Genomic DNA, 18,868 nt, shown 5'->3' with positions numbered 1-18,868 from the left:
TGCGAGAAAGAGGTAAGAAAGGCTTGGGAGAGTTGAGAGAGGGGAAAGAGGGGCTGAGGAGAGTGAGAGGGGGAGAAAGGCTTGGGAGAGTTGAGTGGGAAGAGAGGCTTGCGAGAGTTGAGAGAGGGGGAAGAGGCTGAGGAGAGAGGGGGGGGGGGGAGAGGGGGAAGAGAGGCTGAGGAGAGAGGGGGGGGGAGAGAGGGGGAAGAGAGGCTGAGGAGAGAGGGGGGGGGAGAGAGGGGGAAGAGAGGCTTGAGAGAGGGAAGAGGGGATATGTTAAACTGTAGACATAGTAAGCCCAGGTGCCATGTAGTCAAAACAGAATGAGAAGGGTGTGTGAGATGCCACAGACCCCAAACCCACACTCACACTATATTAATAAACAATGCATCTCACGCACACACACACATCATGCCAACTCAGGCTGTATACGCAGATCACACACAAATACACCATTCCCACTCATGTTCTACACACGCGACAGCACTGCAGTGTGTGTGCTTGTTTCACAGGGTCTGTGGCTTGCCTGGATGAGTTCACATTTCACCGGGCTGGTTTCAGGAAAATAAGGTTTAATTTTCCCAAAATAGAAACATATTGTCTTTCTCGCTCTCTCTACCCCCTCTCTCTCGCTCTCTCTCGACCTCCCTCTCTCTCTCCCCCTCTACCCCTCTCTCTCTAACTCTCTCCCTCTCTCTCTCTCTACCTCCCTCTCTACCTCCCTCTCTATCTCTCCCACTCTACCTCTCTCTCTCCCCCTCTACCTCTCTCTCTCTACCCCTCTCTCTCTTTCTCTCTCTTTCTCTCTCCCTCTCTCTCTACCTCCCTCTCTCGCTCTCTCTCTCTTTCTCTCTCTCTCTTTCTCTCTCTCTACCTCTCTCTTTATCTCTCTCTCTACCTCTCTCTCTACCTCTCTCTCCCTCTACCTCTCTCTCTCCCCCTCCCTCTCTCTCTCCCCCCTCTACCTCCCTCTATATCTCCCCCTCTTTCTCCCTCTCTCTCTCTCGATGTGTAGGGCTATATGCGGCCTCTGAAGCAGCCAGACAGTGGATCACTAGTTGATCCCTCATTGGTGGATGAGATGTTCTATCAGATCCCAGAGATCCTGGAGCACCATGAGCACTTCCTGGAACAGGTTACCGGCTGCATCAGCCAATGGCACGACAAGCAGACCGTGGGTCAGCTGCTTATCCAATCGGTAAGTACCTCCCTCCATCCAATCACTGTAAACCATGGACAATGGAAAAACCACAGGTAAGTCGATGTGGTCCAGTACAGGTGAAACATCAAGAAAACTACAATACACCATAATTTACCATGCCTGTATGTCAGCCACATGAAAAATCAGTGAATCAGTGAGTTGATGTGGAACCGTGTGGTATACGCTACATATTGATGTGGAACAGTGTGGTATACGCTCCATATTGATGTGGAACCGTGTGGTATACGCTCCATATTGATGTGGAACCGTGTGGTATACCCTACATATTGATGTGGAACCGTGTGGCATACGCTCCATATTGATGTGGAACCGTGTGGTATACCCTACATATTGATGTGGAACCGTGTGGTATACCCTACATATTGATGTGGAACCGTGTGGTATACGCTCAATATTGATGTGGAACCGTGTGGTATACCCTACATATTGATGTGGAACCGTGTGGTATACCCTACATATTGATGTGGAACCGTGTGGTATACCCTACATATTGATGTGGAACCGTGTGGTATATGCTCCATATTGATGTGGAACCGTGTGGTATACGCTTCATATTGATGTGGAACCGTGTGGTATACGCTCCTTATTGATGTGGAACCGTGTGGTATACCCTACATATTGATGTGGAACCGTGTGGTATACGCTCCATATTGATGTGGAACCGTGTGGTATACGCTCCATATTGATGTGGAACCGTGTGGTATACGCTCCATATTGATGTGGAACCGTATGGTATACGCTCCATATTGATGTGGAACCGTGAGGTATACGCTCCATATTGATGTGGAACCGTGTGGTATATGTTTCATATTGATGTGGAACCGTGTGGTATACGCTACATATTGATGTGGAACCGTGTGGTATACCCTACATATTGATGTGGAACCGTGTGGTATACGCTACATATTGATGTGGAACCGTGTGGTATACGCTCCATATTGATGTGGAACCGTGTGGTATACGCTCCATATTGATGTGGAACCGTGTGGTATACCCTATATATTGATGTGGAACCGTGTGGTATACGCTACATATTGATGTGGAACCGTGTGGTATACGCTCCATATTGATGTGGAACCGTGTGGTATACGCTCCATATTGATGTGGAACCGTGTGGTATACGCTCCATATTGATGTGGAACCGTGTGGTATACGCTACATATTGATGTGGAACCGTGTGGTATACGCTCCATATTGATGTGGAACCGTATGGTATACGCTCCATATTGATGTGGAACCGTGTGGTATACCCTATATATTGATGTGGAACCGTGTGGTATACGCTCCATATTGATGTGGAACCGTGTGGTATACGCTCCATATTGATGTGGAACCGTGTGGTATACGCTCCATATTGATGTGGAACCGTGTGGTATACGCTTCATATTGATGTGGAACCGTGTGGTATACGCTCCATATTGATGTGGAACCGTGTGGTATACGCTCCATATTGATGTGGAACCGTGTGGTATACGCTACATATTGATGTGGAACCGTGTGGTATACCCTATATATTGATGTGGAACCGTGTGGTATACACTACATATTGATGTGGAACCGTGTGGTATACCCTATATATTGATGTGGAACCGTGTGGTATACCCTATATATTGATGTGGAACCGTGTGGTATACGCTACATATTGATGTGGAACCGTGTGGTATACCCTATATATTGATGTGGAACCGTGTGGTATACCCTATATATTGATGTGGAACCGTGTGGTATACGCTCCATATTGATGTGGAACCGTGTGGTAGACCCTATATATTGATGTGAAACCGTGTGGTATACGCTACATATTGATGTGGAACCGTGTGGTATACCCTATATATTGATGTGGAACCGTGTGGTATACGCTCCATATTGATGTGGAACCGTGTGGTATACGCTCCATATTGATGTGGAACCGTATGGTATACGCTCCATATTGATGTGGAACCGTGTGGTAGACCCTATATATTGATGTGGAACCGTGTGGTATACGCTACATATTGATGTGGAACCGTGTGGTATACCCTATATATTGATGTGGAACCGTGTGGTATACGCTCCATATTGATGTGGAACCGTGTGGTATACGCTACATATTGATGTGGAACCGTGTGGTATACGCTACATATTGATGTGGAACCGTGTGGTATACGCTACATATTGATGTGGAACCGTGTGGTATACCCTATATATTGATGTGGAACCGTGTGGTATACGCTCCATATTGATGTGGAACCGTGTGGTATACCCTATATATTGATGTGGAACCGTGTGGTATACGCTACATATTGATGTGGAACCGTGTGGTATACCCTATATATTGATGTGGAACCGTGTGGTATACCCTATATATTGATGTGGAACCGTGTGGTATACACTACATATTGATGTGGAACCGTGTGGTATACGCTACATATTGATGTGGAACCGTGTGGTATACACTACATATTGATGTGGAACCGTGTGGTATACCCTATATATTGATGTGGAACCGTGTGGTATACCCTATATATTGATGTGGAACCGTGTGGTATACGCTACATATTGATGTGGAACCGTGTGGTATACCCTATATATTGATGTGGAACCGTGTGGTATACGCTACATATTGATGTGGAACCGTGTGGTATACACTACATATTGATGACAACAACACTTACATTTTGCGGACGGTTGGAGATGACCGATTCCCGAGACACACCAGACATCAGGGGACACCTCAGTACAGGCTTACAGGCTACCAGTGTAGGACTGATGACAATCACAGAATGTCATTACATAAATGTTCTACCTTTTTGGTCATGTAGTGTTCCTCCGAGAGAGACACATACGTACATATACACACACAAACACTTCACCCCTAAATAATAAGGTACAGTGACTTCCCCCTGACCCTTCCTCCTGTACGTTCACAGTCCATGTTAACCCCCCGTCTCCTCTCCTGGTCTGTGTTAACCCCCGTCTCCTCTCCTGGTCTGTGTTAACCCCCGTCTCCTCTCCTGGTCTGTGTTAACCCCCCGTCTCCTCTCCTGGTCTGTGTTAACCCCCGTCTCCTCTACTGGTCCATCTTAACCCCTCGTCTCCTCTCCTGGTCCATGTTAACCCCCCGTCTCCTCTCCTGGTCCATGTTAACCCCCGTCTCCTCTCCTGGTCTGTGTTAACCCCCGTCTCCTCTCCTGGTCTGTGTTAACCCCGTCTCCTCTCCTGGTCCATCTTAACCCCCCGTCTCCTCTCCTGGTCCATGTTAACCCCCGTCTCCTCTCCTGGTCTGTGTTAACCCCCGTCTCCTCTCCTGGTCCATGTTAACCCCCCGTCTCCTCTCCTGGTCCATGTTAACCCCCCGTCTCCTCTCCTGGTCCATGTTAACCCCCCGTCTCCTCTCCTGGTCCATCTTAACCCCCCGTCTCCTCTCCTGGTCCATGTTAACCCCCGTCTCCTCTCCTGGTCCATGTTAACCCCGTCTCCTCTCCTGGTCCATCTTAACCCCCCGTCTCCTCTCCTGGTCTGTGTTAATCCCCCCGTCTCCTCTCCTGGTCCATCTTAACCCCCCGTCTCCTCTCCTCTCCTAGAATATGTGGCAGTGGTAGCCCATGCTAGTGGAATGCAGTTAGAATATGTGGCAGTGTTAGCCCATGCTAGTGGAATGCAGTTAGAATATGTGGCAGTGTTAGCCCATGCTAGTGGAATGCAGTTAGAATATGTGGCAGTGTTAGCCCATGCTAGTGGAATGCAGTTAGAATATGTGGCAGTGTTAGCCCATGCTAGTGGAATGTAGTTAGAATATGTGGCAGTGTTAGCCTATGCTAGTGGAATGTAGTTAGAATATGTGGCAGTGTTAGCCCATGCTAGTGGAATGCAGTTAGAATATGTGGCAGTGTTAGCCCATGCTAGTGGAAAGCAGTTAGAATATGTGGCAGTGTTAGCCCATGCTAGTGGAATGCAGTTAGAATATGTGGCAGTGTTAGCCCATGCTAGTGGAATGCAGTTAGAATATGTGGCAGTGTTAGCCCATGCTAGTGGAATGCAGTTAGAATATGTGGCAGTGTTAGCCCATGCTAGTGGAATGCAGTTAGAATATGTGTCAGTGTTAGCCCATTCTAGTGGAATGTAGTTAGAATATGTGGCAGTGTTAGCCCATTCTAGTGGAATGCAGTTAGAATATGTGGCAGTGTTAGCCCATGCTAGTGGAATGCAGTTAGAATATGTGGCAGTGTTAGCCCATTCTAGTGGAATGCAGTTAGAATATGTGTCAGTGTTAGCCCATTCTAGTGGAATGTAGTTAGAATATGTGGCAGTGTTAGCCCATTCTAGTGGAATGCAGTTAGAATATGTGGCAGTGTTAGCCCATGCTAGTGGAATGCAGTTAGAATATGTGGCAGTGTTAGCCCATGCTAGTGGAAAGCAGTTAGAATATGTGGCAGTGTTAGCCCATTCTAGTGGAATGCAGTTAGAATATGTGGCAGTGTTAACCCATGCTAGTGGAATGCAGTTAGAATATGTGGCAGTGTTAGCCCATTCTAGTGGAATGCAGTTAGAATATGTGGCAGTGTTAGCCCATGCTAGTGGAATGCAGTTAGAATATGTGGCAGTGTTAGCCCATGCTAGTGGAATGCAGTTAGAATATGTGGCAGTGTTAGCCCATGCTAGTGGAATGCAGTTAGAATATGTGGCAGTGTTAGCCCATGCTAGTGGAATGCAGTTAGAATATGTGGCAGTGTTAGCCCATTCTAGTGGAATGTAGCAAGTACTAATCCCTTGACCTGTCTGAACTTCCTTTGAGCTAGACATTTCTGCTACAGCGAGGTCAACTCTCGGTGTGTGTGTGTCTGACATGTCAGTTTACACACAGATGCCATGTCATGTCCCTCAACCTCCACTCACCGCTTTCCCCTCACGCCTTTCTCTCACCCCTCTCTCTCACCCTCTCTCACCCCCTAACTCTTCTCTCTTCCCTCCTCAGCCCTTCTCCCTCACCCCCTTCACCCCGTTCTCTCTTACCCCTGTCACCCCTCAGCCCTCCTCCCCCTCTACAGTTCAGCCCCTTGTAATGATAACCTGTACACACACGTCTCAATAGCCTTGAACTGGCCTGACACCGTGCACAAACACATGCAGACCCTCTGTGCCTTCTATGCAGTCCTGCTCCCTCCTTTGACAGACAGCCGACAGTAACATGTATAGTTGGTAGAGCTTGTAATCCCAGGATAGTGGGTTGGATCCATGGGACCACCCATACGTATAAAGTATACACGCGTGACCAAGTAGATTTGGATAAAAGCATCTGCTAAACGGTATATATTATTACTAGAGTGAGGATAAAAGAGGGATATACTGTAAATGTTTTTATTTTATTTATTTAACCTTTATTTAACCAGGTAGGCTAGTTGAGAACAAGTTCTCATTTGCAACTGCGACCTGGCCAAGATAAAGCATAGCAGTGTGAACAGACAACAACACAGAGTTACACACGGAGTAAACAATTAACAAGTCAATAACACAGTAGAAAAAAAAGAAGAAGAAAAAAAGAGAGTCTATATACATTGTGTGCAAAAGGCACGAGGAGGGAGGTGAATAATTACAATTTTGCAGATTAACACTGGAGTGATAAATGATCAGATGGTTATGTACAGGTAGAGATATTGGTGTGCAAAAGAGCAGAAAAGTAAATAAATATAAACAGTATGGGGAAGAGGTAGGTAAAATTGGGTGGGCTATTTACCGATAGACTACAGCTGCAGCGATCGGTTAGCTGCTCAGATAGCAGATGTTTGAAGTTGGTGAGGGAGATAAAAGTCTCCAACTTCAGCGATTTTTGCAGTTTGTTCCAGTCATTGGCAGCAGAGAACTGGAACGAAAGGCGGCCAAATGAGGTGTTGGCTTTAGGGATGATCAGTGGAGCGCCTGCTACGGGTGGGTGTTGCCATCGTGACCAGTGAACTGAGATAAGGCGGAGCTTTACCTAGCATGGACTTGTAGATGACCTGGAGTCAGTGGGTCTGGCGACGAATATGTAGCGAGGGCCAGCCGACTAGAGCATACAGGTCGCAGTGGTGGGTGGTATAAGGTGCTTTAGTAACAAAACGGATGGCACTGTGATAAACTGCATCCAGTTTGCTGAGTAGAGTGTTGGAAGCTATTTTGTAGATGACATCGCCGAAGTCGAGGATCGGTAGGATAGTCAGTTTTACTAGGGTAAGTTTGGCGGCGTGAGTGAAGGAGGCTTTGTTGCGGAATAGAAAGCCGACTCTAGATTTTATTTTAGATTGGAGATGTTTGATATGAGTCTGGAAGGAGAGTTTACAGTCTAGCCAGACACCTAGGTACTTATAGATGTCCACATATTCTAGGTCGGAACCATCCAAGGTGGTGATGCTAGTCGGGCGTGCGGGTGCAGGCAGCAAACGGTTGAAAAGCATGCATTTGGTTTTACTAGGGTTTAAGAGCAGTTGGAGGCAACGGAAGGAATGTTGTATGGCATTGAAGCTCGTTTGGAGGTTAGATAGCACAGTGTCCAAGGACGGGCCGGAAGTATACAGAATGGTGTCGTCTGCGTAGAGGTGGATCAGGGAATCGCCCGCAGCAAGAGCAACATCATTGATATATACAGAGAAAAGAGTCGGCCTGAGAATTGAACCCTGTGGCACCCCCATAGAGACGGCCAGAGGACCGGACAGCATGCCCTCCGATTTGACACACTGAACTCTGTCTGCAAAGTAGTTGGAGAACCAGGAAAGGCAGTCATCAGAAAAACCGAGGCTACTGAGTGCCGATAAGAATATGGTGATTGACAGAGTCGAAAGCCTTGGCCAGGTCGATGAAGATGGCTGCACAGTACTGTCTTTTATCGATGGCGGTTATGATATCGTTTAGTACCTTGAGCGTGGCTGAGGTGCACCCGTGACCAGCTCGGAAACCAGATTGCACAGCGGAGAAGGTACGGTGGGATTCGTGATGGTCAGTGACCTGTTTGTTGACTTGGCTTTCGAAGACCTTAGAAAAGCAGGGCAGGATGGATATAGGTCTGTAACAGTTTGGGTCCAGGGTGTCTCCCCCTTTGAAGAGGGGGATGACTGCGGCAGCTTTCCAATCCTTGGGGATCTCAGACGATATGAAAGAGAAGTTGAACAGGCTGGTAATAGGGGTTGCGACAATGGCTGCGGATAGTTTCAGAAATGGAGGGTCCAGATTGTCACGCCCAGCTGATTTGTACGGGTCCAGGTTTTGCAGCTCTTTCAGAACATCTGCTATCTGGATTTGGGTAAAGGAGAACCTGGAGATGCTTGGGCGAGTAGCTGCGGGAGGGGGGGGGGGGTGGAGCTGTTGGCCGAGGTTGGAGTAGCCAGGAGGAAGGCATGGCCAGCTGTTGAGAAATGCTTGTTGAAGTTTTCAATAATCATGGATTTATCGGTGGTGACCGTGTTACCGAGCCTCAGTGCTATGTGCTCGATACTATGGAGCCAGGGAGGTTGTGCAAGAGAGTTGGCCTGCCAGTTAGGATAACCTTGTGTTTCTAGACCTCCATCCTATTTACTTCCTGTCCCGACTCCAGAGTGTGTTTATTTACTTCCTGTCCAGACTCCAGAGTGTGTTTATTTACTTCCTGTCCAGACTCCAGAGTGTGTTTATTTACTTCCTGTCCAGACTCCAGAGTGTGTTTATTTACTTCCTGTCCAGACTCCAGAGTGTGTTTATTTACTTCCTGTCCAGACTCCAGCGTGTGTTTATTTACTTCCTGTCCAGACTCCAGCGTGTGTTTATTTACTTCCTGTCCAGACTCCAAAGTGTGTTTATTTACTTCCTGTCCAGACTCCAGAGTGTGTTTATTTACTTCCTGTCCAGACTCCAGCGTGTGTTTATTTACTTCCTGTCCAGACTCCAGCGTGTGTTTATTTACTTCCTGTCCAGACTCCAGCGTGTGTTTATTTACTTCCTGTCCAGACTCCAGCGTGTGTTTATTTACTTCCTGTCCAGACTCCAGCGTGTGTTTATTTACTTCCTGTCCAGACTCCAGCGTGTGTTTATTTACTTCCTGTCCAGACTCCAGCATGTGTTTATTTACTTCCTGTCCAGACTCCAGCGTGTGTTTATTTACTTCCTGTCCAGACTCCAGAGTTTGTTTATTTGGGTTATGAATATAGTGGGTGTATTGGGAGCTGTGGATGTAATGTTTGAATGTCTGAGCAGTTCATTCCAGATTGATGAAGGGGAGAGAGACTCATGCTCTTTGAGACTTCCCCACTTAAAGGTCCAATGCAGCTGTTTTTATCTCAATATCAAATCATGGCTGGGTAACAATTAAGTACCTTACTGTGATTGTTTTAGATTAGAATGGCAAAAAATAAGAAAATAAATGCTTCTTACCAATAATTGTTGGTGTGAGTTGGAGGGGGAAACTGAAAACTAGCTCTCTTTCTTATTGGTCTATAAACTAATTTACCACCTGGGGATGTCACCAGGCAGACCAAAACTCTGTCCCACCAAAACAGGCTGACGTTTTAGATGGCCTTTTACAACAGCTCTTACACTAAAAGTTCATTGTCATAATGTTCACAATTTCACAGTATTATTCCAATCTCATAGTGTGGAAATGTATATAAAACACAGCAAAACCACATTTTTGACTGCACAGCGCCTTTAAATGGATGTAAAAGAATGACTTCCACATTAGAAGGGAAAGAGTGACAAGAGGATGGGGAGAGTGGCTGCTTGTGTAACTGGAGGGTGGAGGGATGGGGAGAGTGGCTCCTTGTCTAACTGGAGGGTGGAGGGATGGGGAGAGTGGCTGCTTGTGTAACTGGAGGGATGGGGAGGGATGGGGAGAGTGGCTGCTTGTGTAACTGGAGGGTGGAGGGATGGGGAGAGTGGCTGCTTGTGTAACTGGAGGGTGGAGGGATGGGGAGAGTGGCTGCTTGTGTAACTGGAGGGATGGGGAGAGTGGCTGCTTGTGTAACTGGAGGGTGGAGGGATGGGGAGAGTGGCTGATTGTGTAACTGGAGGGTGGAGGGATGGGGAGAGTGGCTGCTTGTGTAACTGGAGGGTGGAGGGATGGGGAGAGTGGCTGCTTGTGTAACTGGAGGGATGGGGAGAGTGGCTGCTTGTGTAACTGGAGGGTGGGGGATGGGGAGAGTGGCTGCTTGTGTAACTGGAGGGTGGGGGGATGGGGAGAGTGGCTGCTTGTGTAACTGGAGGGTGGAGGGATGGGGAGAGTGGCTGCTTGTGTAACTGGAGGGATGGGGAGAGTGGCTGCTTGTGTAACTGGAGGGTGGGGGGATGGGGAGAGTGGCTGCTTGTGTAACTGGAGGGTGGGGGGATGGGGAGAGGCATTACAGGTGACAGCTTAGGTGTAGACCACAGGAGGCTGCTGAGGGGAGGACATCTCATAATAATGTCTGGAATGGATTGATATCAAACACATGGAAACCATATGATTGAGGTGTTCAATACCATTCCATTCATTCCGTTCCAGACATTATAATGAGCCCTTCCTCCTCAAATAATAAGGTGCTACTGGCTGTGATTTATCCATCCTGATATCACTCCTTACAGATGGAGGAGAGAGGGATGGAGGAGAGAGGGATGGAGGAGAGAGGGATGGAGGAGAGAGGGCAGCTCTTTTCATGAGGGGTTTAAATGCCTATTTCTGTGTTACTGTTAAACCATGCCCCTTAACTGTCTCTCTCTCTCTCTCTCTCTCTCTCTCTCTCTCTCTCTCTCTCTCTCTCTCTCTCTCTCTGTCTCTCTCTCTCTCTCTATTTCCATTTCCTCTCCCCTCTAATTTCTTTCTCCACCTCACTCATCTCTATTGTGTAGAGAAAAGGCCGGTCAGAGGGAGTCACAGTGTGTGTGGAGCATGCGTGTTGTGCTCACTTCCTGTGTGTTTGTGCTCTCCATCATCTCTCCCCACGGAGGCTCCCCTTTTCCCCACTAAGGATCCCCTGTTTTTAAGTCTGAAGGCAGGCTTGCTATGTATCATCATATTGACCAATCCCAGCCAGAGCCAGGCTCACAAAACACTTGTTGCCGGGCAGGATTCACCCTCCTTTAGAGTCAGCTTAAAGCCTGTCACATTTTTCAAAGTCAACAGTTTCTGAATATAGTATAACCTTTTGTTCGATTTAGGGTTTGGACGGGGTTTTCTTACGCCCCTTCGTTGGTGATTGGTCAACAGTACTACTGCTAGTAGGAGTAGGAACTATGGACAGGATTCTTCAAGGAAATGTTTGTTGTCTTTCAACGAGAGTCAACTAGTTTTCTTGCACATTTTTCTCTTGAGAAATACTGCACCAATCATCTTAATTAGATTTGAAATGACGGATTTCATGATTTTATCTTACATACATTCAGACTATTTTGTCTATGTTGTTGCTACGGTGTCTCTAAAGGGACAAAGAGTAACTTTTTTTCATTTTTTTTTTTTCAAGCTAAAATATGCGAGGCACAGATGTTCACTTCACCTAGCCGAGTTCTGCTAGGAGCAAACCCAACCTATGTATGGGGGGGTGGTTCTTTACAGTATATTTTGCCTGTTAATATTCTCTCTCCTCTCCCCTCTCGGTCTTTCTCTCTTCTACACAGTTCTCCAAAGAGATTCTTGCTAATATTTATTCAGCATACATCGATAACTTCCTGAACGCCAAAGACGCCGTGAGGATCGCAAAGGAGGCCAAGCCGGCATTCCTCAAGTTCCTGGAGGTGAGTGTGTGTGTCTACTGTTGTTATGAGTGTGTGTGTCTACTGTTTTTATGAGTGTGTGTGTCTACTGTTTTTGAGTGTGTGTGTCCACTGTCTAAATGACACTTGTAGGTGAGTGTGATGCACAGACTTGTCTTTATCTACTGTGTGTGTGTGCATTTGTGTCTGTGTGTGTGTGCATTTGTGTCTGTGTGTGTGTGCATTTGTGTCTGTGTGTGTGTGCATTTGTGTCTCTGTGTGTGTGCATTTGTGTCTCTGTGTGTGTGCAGTTGTCTCTGAGTTTGTGTCTCTGTGAGTGCGTGTTTGTGTCTGTGACTGTGTGTGTGTGTGTGTGTGTGTGTGTGTGTGTGTGTGTGTGTGTGTGTGTGTGTGTGTGTGTGTGTGTGTGTGTGTGTGTGTGTGTGTGTGTGTGTGTGTGTGTGTGTGTGTGTGTGTGTGTGTGTGTGTGTGTGACTGTGTGTGTGTTTGTGTCTCTGTGTGTGTGTGTGTGTGTGTGTGTGTGTGTGTGTGTGTGTGTGTGTGTGTGTGTGTGTGTGTGTGTGTGCATCCTGTCCCTCCTGCTCGTCCAGTTTTCTCAGGAGGTTTCCTTGAGAAAGAGTTGATTGCTGATTCTCTGATTCTGGGGGAACACTACAGGACTTTAAATTACCCAACAACGCCGAGCCTCTCACATTAAACAAACGTCTTTCCTGTAGATTTGTTGTCTTGCCAACGTAGTGGTGCAGATGGTAGGTCACACACTAGAACAATCTTTACTTGGTCATAAGGATTCTCCAAGCCACCACGCTGTCTCTTCAAAACCACTTATGTGATTATATTGTTAACGTAGCTACAATGAGCTGTGGCTCAAAGCAGCCTCATAAACATTTTCAGTCAGACATTCACGCTTGCAATACAAAGTTGAAATATCAAGCCGACATTTTGAATTGAATAACATTTCTTGTGAACTTCAAAGCTGTAAAGTACAAACACATACTAGTAGTAGTCATTAGTCCTGTTCTAGTCTATATATTCATACTAGTAGTAGTCATTAGTCCTGTTCTAGTCTATATATTCAAACTAGTAGTAGTCATTAGTCCTGTTCTAGTCTATATATTCATACTAGTAGTAGTCATTAGTCCTGTTCTAGTCTATATATTCATACTAGTAGTAGTCATTAGTCCTGTTCTAGTCTATATATTCATACTAGTAGTAGTCATTAGTCCTGTTGTTCTAGTCTATATATTCATACTAGTATTAGTCATTAGTCCTGTTCTAGTCTATATATTCATACTAGTAGTAGTCATTAGTCCTGTTCTAGTCTATATATTCATACTAGTAGTAGTCATTAGTCCTGTTCTAGTCTATATATTCATACTCGTAGTAGTCATTAGTCCTGTTCTAGTCTATATATCCATACTATTAATACTAGTAGTAGTCATTAGTCCTGTTCTAGTCTATATATTCATACTAGTAGTAGTCATTAGTCCTGTTCTAGTCTATATATTCATACTCGTAGTAGTCATTAGTCCTGTTGTTCTAGTCTATATATTCATACTAGTAGTAGTCATTAGTCCTGCTCTAGTCTATATATTCAAACTAGTAGTAGTCATTAGTCCTGCTCTAGTCTATATATTCAAACTAGTAGTAGTCATTAGTCCTGTTCTAGTCTATATATCCATACTATTAATACTAGTAGTAGTCATTAGTCCTGTTCTAGTCTATATATCCATACTATTAATACTAGTAGTAGTCATTAGTCCTGTTCTAGTCTATATATCCATACTATTAATACTAGTAGTAGTCATTAGTCCTGTTCTAGTCTATATATTCATACTAGTAGTAGTCATTAGTCCTGTTCTAGTCTTTATATCCATACTATTAATACTAGTAGTAGTCATTAGTCCTGTTCTAGTCTATATATCCATACTATTAATACTAGTAGTAGTCATTAGTCCTGTTCTAGTCTATATATTCAAACTAGTAGTAGTCATTAGTCCTGTTCTAGTCTATATATCCATACTATTAATACTAGTAGTAGTCATTAGTCCTGTTCTAGTCTATATATTCATACTCGTAGTAGTCATTAGTCCTGTTCTAGTCTATATATCCATACTATTAATACTAGTAGTAGTCATTAGTCCTGTTCTAGTCTATATATTCATACTAGTAGTAGTCATTAGTCCTGTTCTAGTCTATATATTCAAACTAGTAGTAGTCATTAGTCCTGTTCTAGTCTATATATCCATACTATTAATACTAGTAGTAGTCATTAGTCCTGTTCTAGTCTATATATTCAAACTAGTAGTAGTCATTAGTCCTGTTCTAGTCTATATATCCATACTATTAATACTAGTAGTAGTCATTAGTCCTGTTCTAGTCTATATATTCAAACTAGTAGTAGTCATTAGTCCTGTTCTAGTCTATATATCCATACTATTAATACTAGTAGTAGTCATTAGTCCTGCTCTAGTCTATATTCTGGGTGATGTGAAACAACGTCTTCATTTCACTGTCCTCTTCTCTGGCGAGCTCCAATTGGCTGTCGCTGATCACCGTACTCAAAACTTGTCGTTGTACGTTCGCACTACAAGAGCATTGCACATTTTGTGCCAATAAAATCAAACGCCCAAAGACCGGATCGGCCGCACACCCTCGAGGAGGCAATGACATCGGGATTTTGTTTGCGATCTCAAAAACTTGTTTGAGGCAGCTTAATTGGGGCCAAATGGTGTAGTGTACACTCAGCTTGAGGTAGAGCATTCTGACCCAGCTCTTTGTGTGACAGGCAGGTTCTACTGAAGTGAACCATTTACATTGGAGTCATTTAGCAGACGCTCTTATCCAGAGAGACTTGCAGTAGTGAGTCATTTAGCAGACTCTCTTATCCAGAGACTTACAGTAGTGAGTCATTTAGCAGACACTCTTATCCAGAGAGACTTGCAGTAGTGAGTCATTTAGCAGACTCTCTTATCCAGAGAGACTTACAGTAGTGAGTAATTTAGCAGACTCTCTTATCCAGAGAGACTTACAGTAGTGAGTCATTTAGCAGACTCTCTTATCCAGAGATGTACAGTAGTGAGTCATTTAGCAGACTCTCTTATCCAGAGACTTACAGTAGTGAGTCATTTAGCAGACTCTCTTATCCAGAGAGATGTACAGTAGTGAGTAATTTAGCAGACTCTCTTATCGAGAGAGACTTACAGTAGTGAGTCATTTAGCAGACTCTCTTATCCAGAGATGTACAGTAGTGAGTCATTTAGCAGACTCTCTTATCCAGTGACTTACAGTAGTGAGTCATTTAGCGGGGGGGGGGGCAGTTGCTGGTTCAGGTGTATTTTTACTAATCCATTTTTTTCAGGGGGGTGAAGAGGATTATTTAAGATACTGTTTGAAGAGATGGGGTTTGATGTTTTCGGACGATGGGCTGGGACTCTGCTGTCCTAGCTTCAGGGGGAAGATGGACAGGGACTCTGCTGTCCTAGCTTCAGGGGGAAGATGGTTCCACCATTGGGGTGTCAGGACAGAGAAGGGCTTGGACTGGGCTGAGCGGGAGCTGCCCTCCCGTAGGGGTGGGAGGACAGAGAAGGGCTTGGACTGGGCTGAGCGGGAGCTGCCCTCCCGTAGGGGTGGGAGGACAGAGAAGGGCTTGGACTGGGCTGAGCGGGAGCTGCCCTCCCGTAGGGGTGGGAGGGCCAAGACACCAGAGCTGCCAGAACAAAGTACTCTGGTTGGGATGTCTGGTTGTGAGCATAGCCTGAAGTTAGGGAGGGGCAGTTCCTCACTAGTCATCACAGATGTTACAGACAGAGCGGGGGCATGGAGCTCAAAACGTGTGGATATCTAGGTGTCTAGTTCAGTGTGTGTGTGTGTGTGTGTAGTTTGTATGTGTGTGTGTGTATCATTTGTATGTGTGTGTGTGTATCATTTGTATGTGTGTGTGTGTATCATTTGTATGTGTGTGTGTGGTTTGTGTATCGTGTGCATATTTTTTTAATTAGTTATTTAACTAGGCAAGTCAGTTAAGAACAAATTCTTATTTAGAATAATGGCCAAACCCGGACAGCGCTGGGCCAATTGTACCCTATGGGACTCCCAATCACGGCCGGTTGTGATACAGCCTGGAATCAAACCAGGGTCTTTAGGGACGCCTCTAGCACTGAGATGCTGTGCCTTAGACCACTGCTCCACTCGGGAGCCCCCCCCTGTATAGTTTGTGTGTCTGTGTGTGTGTGTATAGTTTGCGAATGTATAGTGTGTGTGTGTGTGTGTGTGTGTGTGTGTGTGTGTGTGTGTGTGTGTGTGTGTGTGTAGTGTGTGTGTCTGTTTCTCCAGTCACCTATTAGCTGTTGTTTTTCTCCCCTCGATAGTTGACCTTTGACCAGACTAGATGATGACTGTTAAAAGTCACAGGTCTTCTTCAGTGACTCGGTCAAAATCAAATGTATTTATATAGCCCCTCGTACATCAGCTGATATCTCAAAGTGCTGTACAGAAACCCAGCCTAAAACCCCAAACAGCAAGGAATGCAGGTGTAGAAGCACGGTGGCTAGGAAAAACTCCCTAGAAAGGCCAAAACCTAGGAAGAAACCTAGAGAGGAACCAGGCTATGAGGGGTGGCCAGTCCTCTTCTGGCTGTGCCTGGTGGAGATTATAAACCTAGAGAGGAACCAGGCTATGAGGGGTGGCCAGTCCTCTTCTGGCTGTGCCTGGTGGAGATTATAAACCTAGAGAGGAACCAGGCTATGAGGGGTGGCCTGTCCTCTTCTGGCTGTGCCGGGTGGAGATTATAACAGAGCATGGCCAAGATGTTCAAATGTTCTTAAATGACCAGCAGGGTCAAATAATAATAATCACAATGGTTGTCGAGAGTGCAACAGGTCAGCACCTCCGGAGTAAATGTCAGTTGGCTTTTCATAGCCAATCATTCAGAGTATCTCTACCGCTCCTGCTTTCTCTAGAGAGTTGAAAACAGCAGGTCTGGGACAGGTAGCACGTCTGGTGAACAGGTCAGGGTTCCATAGCCGCAGGCAGAACAGTTGAAACTGGAGCAGCAGCACGGCCAAGTGAACTGGGGACAACAAGGAGTCATCAGGCTATATAGTCCTGAGGCATGGTCCTAGGGCTCAGGTCCTGAGAGAGAGAGAGAGAGAGAGAGAGAGAGAGAGAGAGAGAGAGAGAGAGAGAGAGATACTTAAATTCACACAGGACACCTGATAAGACAGGAGAAGTACTCCAGATGTAACAGGAGGGTGAGTGATCAAAATGTGGAACCATACCGCCATCTACTGTCTGTGGAGAAACCAGACAGATTATTCACACTGTATAGCGGTCTGACTAGAACTGCCCCGTTCTCCCTTTCTCTCTGCCTTTCTTTCTGCTTTTCTCTCTCATCTCTCTCCCTTTCTCTCTTCTCTCTCCCTTTCTCTCTTCTCTCTCCCTTTCTCTATCTTCTCTCTCCCTTTCTCTATCTTCTCTCTCTCCTTTTCTCTCCTCTCTTTCTCTTCTGTCTCTCTTCTCTCTTCCCTACTGCCGCTCCTTCTATCTCCCACCTTCCTCTCTCTTCCTCTCTCCCTCCCCCCCACAGACCAGTATGCGTGAGAACAAGGAGAAGCAGGCCCTGGGTGATCTGATGATCAAGCCTGTCCAGAGGATCCCCCGTTATGAGCTGTTGGTCAAGGTGAGTCTCCTCCCCTCTGCCTAACTGGTCAAGGTGAGTCTCCTCCCCTCTGCCTAATTGGTCAAGGTGAGTCTCCTCCCCTCTGCCTAACTGGTCAAGGTGAATCTCCTCCCCTCTGCCTAACTGGTCAAGGTGAGTCTCCTCCCCTCTGCCTAACTGGTCAAGGTGAGTCTCCTCCCCTCTGCCTAACTGGTCAAGGTGAGTCTCCTCCCCTCTGCCTAATTGGTCACGGTGAGTCTTCTCCCCTCTGCCTAATTGGTCACGGTGAGTCTTCTCCCCTCTGCCTAATTGGTCACGGTGAGTCTCCTCCCCTCTGCCTAACTGGTCAAGGTGAGTCTCCTCCCCTCTGCCTAACTGGGTTAAAGTCTGAGATGAGACCCAGGCTTCTCCTGGCCTAGCTGTTTCCTCAATGTCAACCAGTTTAGTGTTTAAGGCATGCGTATGAAAGATGAAGGTGTAAAGATGAAGATGAAGGTGTAAAGATGAAGGTGTAAAGATGAAGATGAGGGTGTAAAGGTGAAAGTGTGAAGATGAAGGTGTAAAGATGGTGTAAATATATAGGTGTAAAGATGAAGGTTTGAAGATAAAGATGAAGGTGTAAAGATGAAGATGTAAACGTGTATTTGGATTCATATTCTCCTGCAGATGAAGCTCCTTGGTAGTAAAATATGGTGTCCCTGTTCTCTAGGATCTGTTGAAGCACACTCCTGAGGAACATCCAGACCACCCATTGCTATTGGACGCCCAGAGAGACATCAAGCGATTGGCTGAGAAGATCAATAAGGGGCGTCGCTCTGCGGAGGAGGTGGAGAGAGAGACACGCGTCATGCAGGAGATAGAAGCCCACATCGAGGGAGTAGAACACGTCAGAGATGTAGGACACTTACATATAATATATATATATATATATATACACTCACACTGCTTTCTTTTACTATCTCAAAGTGAATAGTACTGTAATAATGATCTCTCTCTCTCTCTCTGTCAGATCCTTAACCCAATGAGGAAGTTCCTGAGACAGGAGATGGTGATGGAGGCGGTGAGACTGAGACACTCAGACTGATTGATTGACAGTGTGACATTATGACGGTCTTCCAGACTGACAGCAGAGACCATATACAGTGCCTTGCGAAAGTATTGTTCTAGAATGTAGAAAATTGTAAAAATAAAGACAAACCCTTGAATGAGAAGGTGCGTCCAAATGTTTGACTGGTACTGTATATACAGTGCCTTGCGAAAGTATTCGGCCCCCTTGAACTTTGCGACCTTTTGCCACATTTCAGGCTTCAAACATAAAGATA

General features: G+C 45.8%; 1 protein-coding gene across 1 annotated transcript in view; it reads left to right on the top strand.

Annotated features, from left to right (window-relative positions):
• LOC135553167 (rho guanine nucleotide exchange factor 17-like) overlaps positions 1 to 18,868 on the top strand; it is a 112,744-nt gene that overhangs the window by 79,090 nt on the left and 14,786 nt on the right. Inside the window, 5 exon segments of the mRNA XM_064985330.1 lie at positions 1,016 to 1,198; positions 11,792 to 11,908; positions 17,475 to 17,567; positions 18,256 to 18,441; positions 18,556 to 18,606. Of these exon segments, the coding sequence (XP_064841402.1) occupies positions 1,016 to 1,198; positions 11,792 to 11,908; positions 17,475 to 17,567; positions 18,256 to 18,441; positions 18,556 to 18,606 (630 nt within the window).

This window comes from Oncorhynchus masou, chromosome 13, assembly GCF_036934945.1.
Source record: "Oncorhynchus masou masou isolate Uvic2021 chromosome 13, UVic_Omas_1.1, whole genome shotgun sequence".
NCBI classification, from domain to species: Eukaryota; Metazoa; Chordata; class Actinopteri; order Salmoniformes; family Salmonidae; genus Oncorhynchus; species Oncorhynchus masou.
This window is presented reverse-complemented; position numbering and strand designations above follow the sequence as displayed.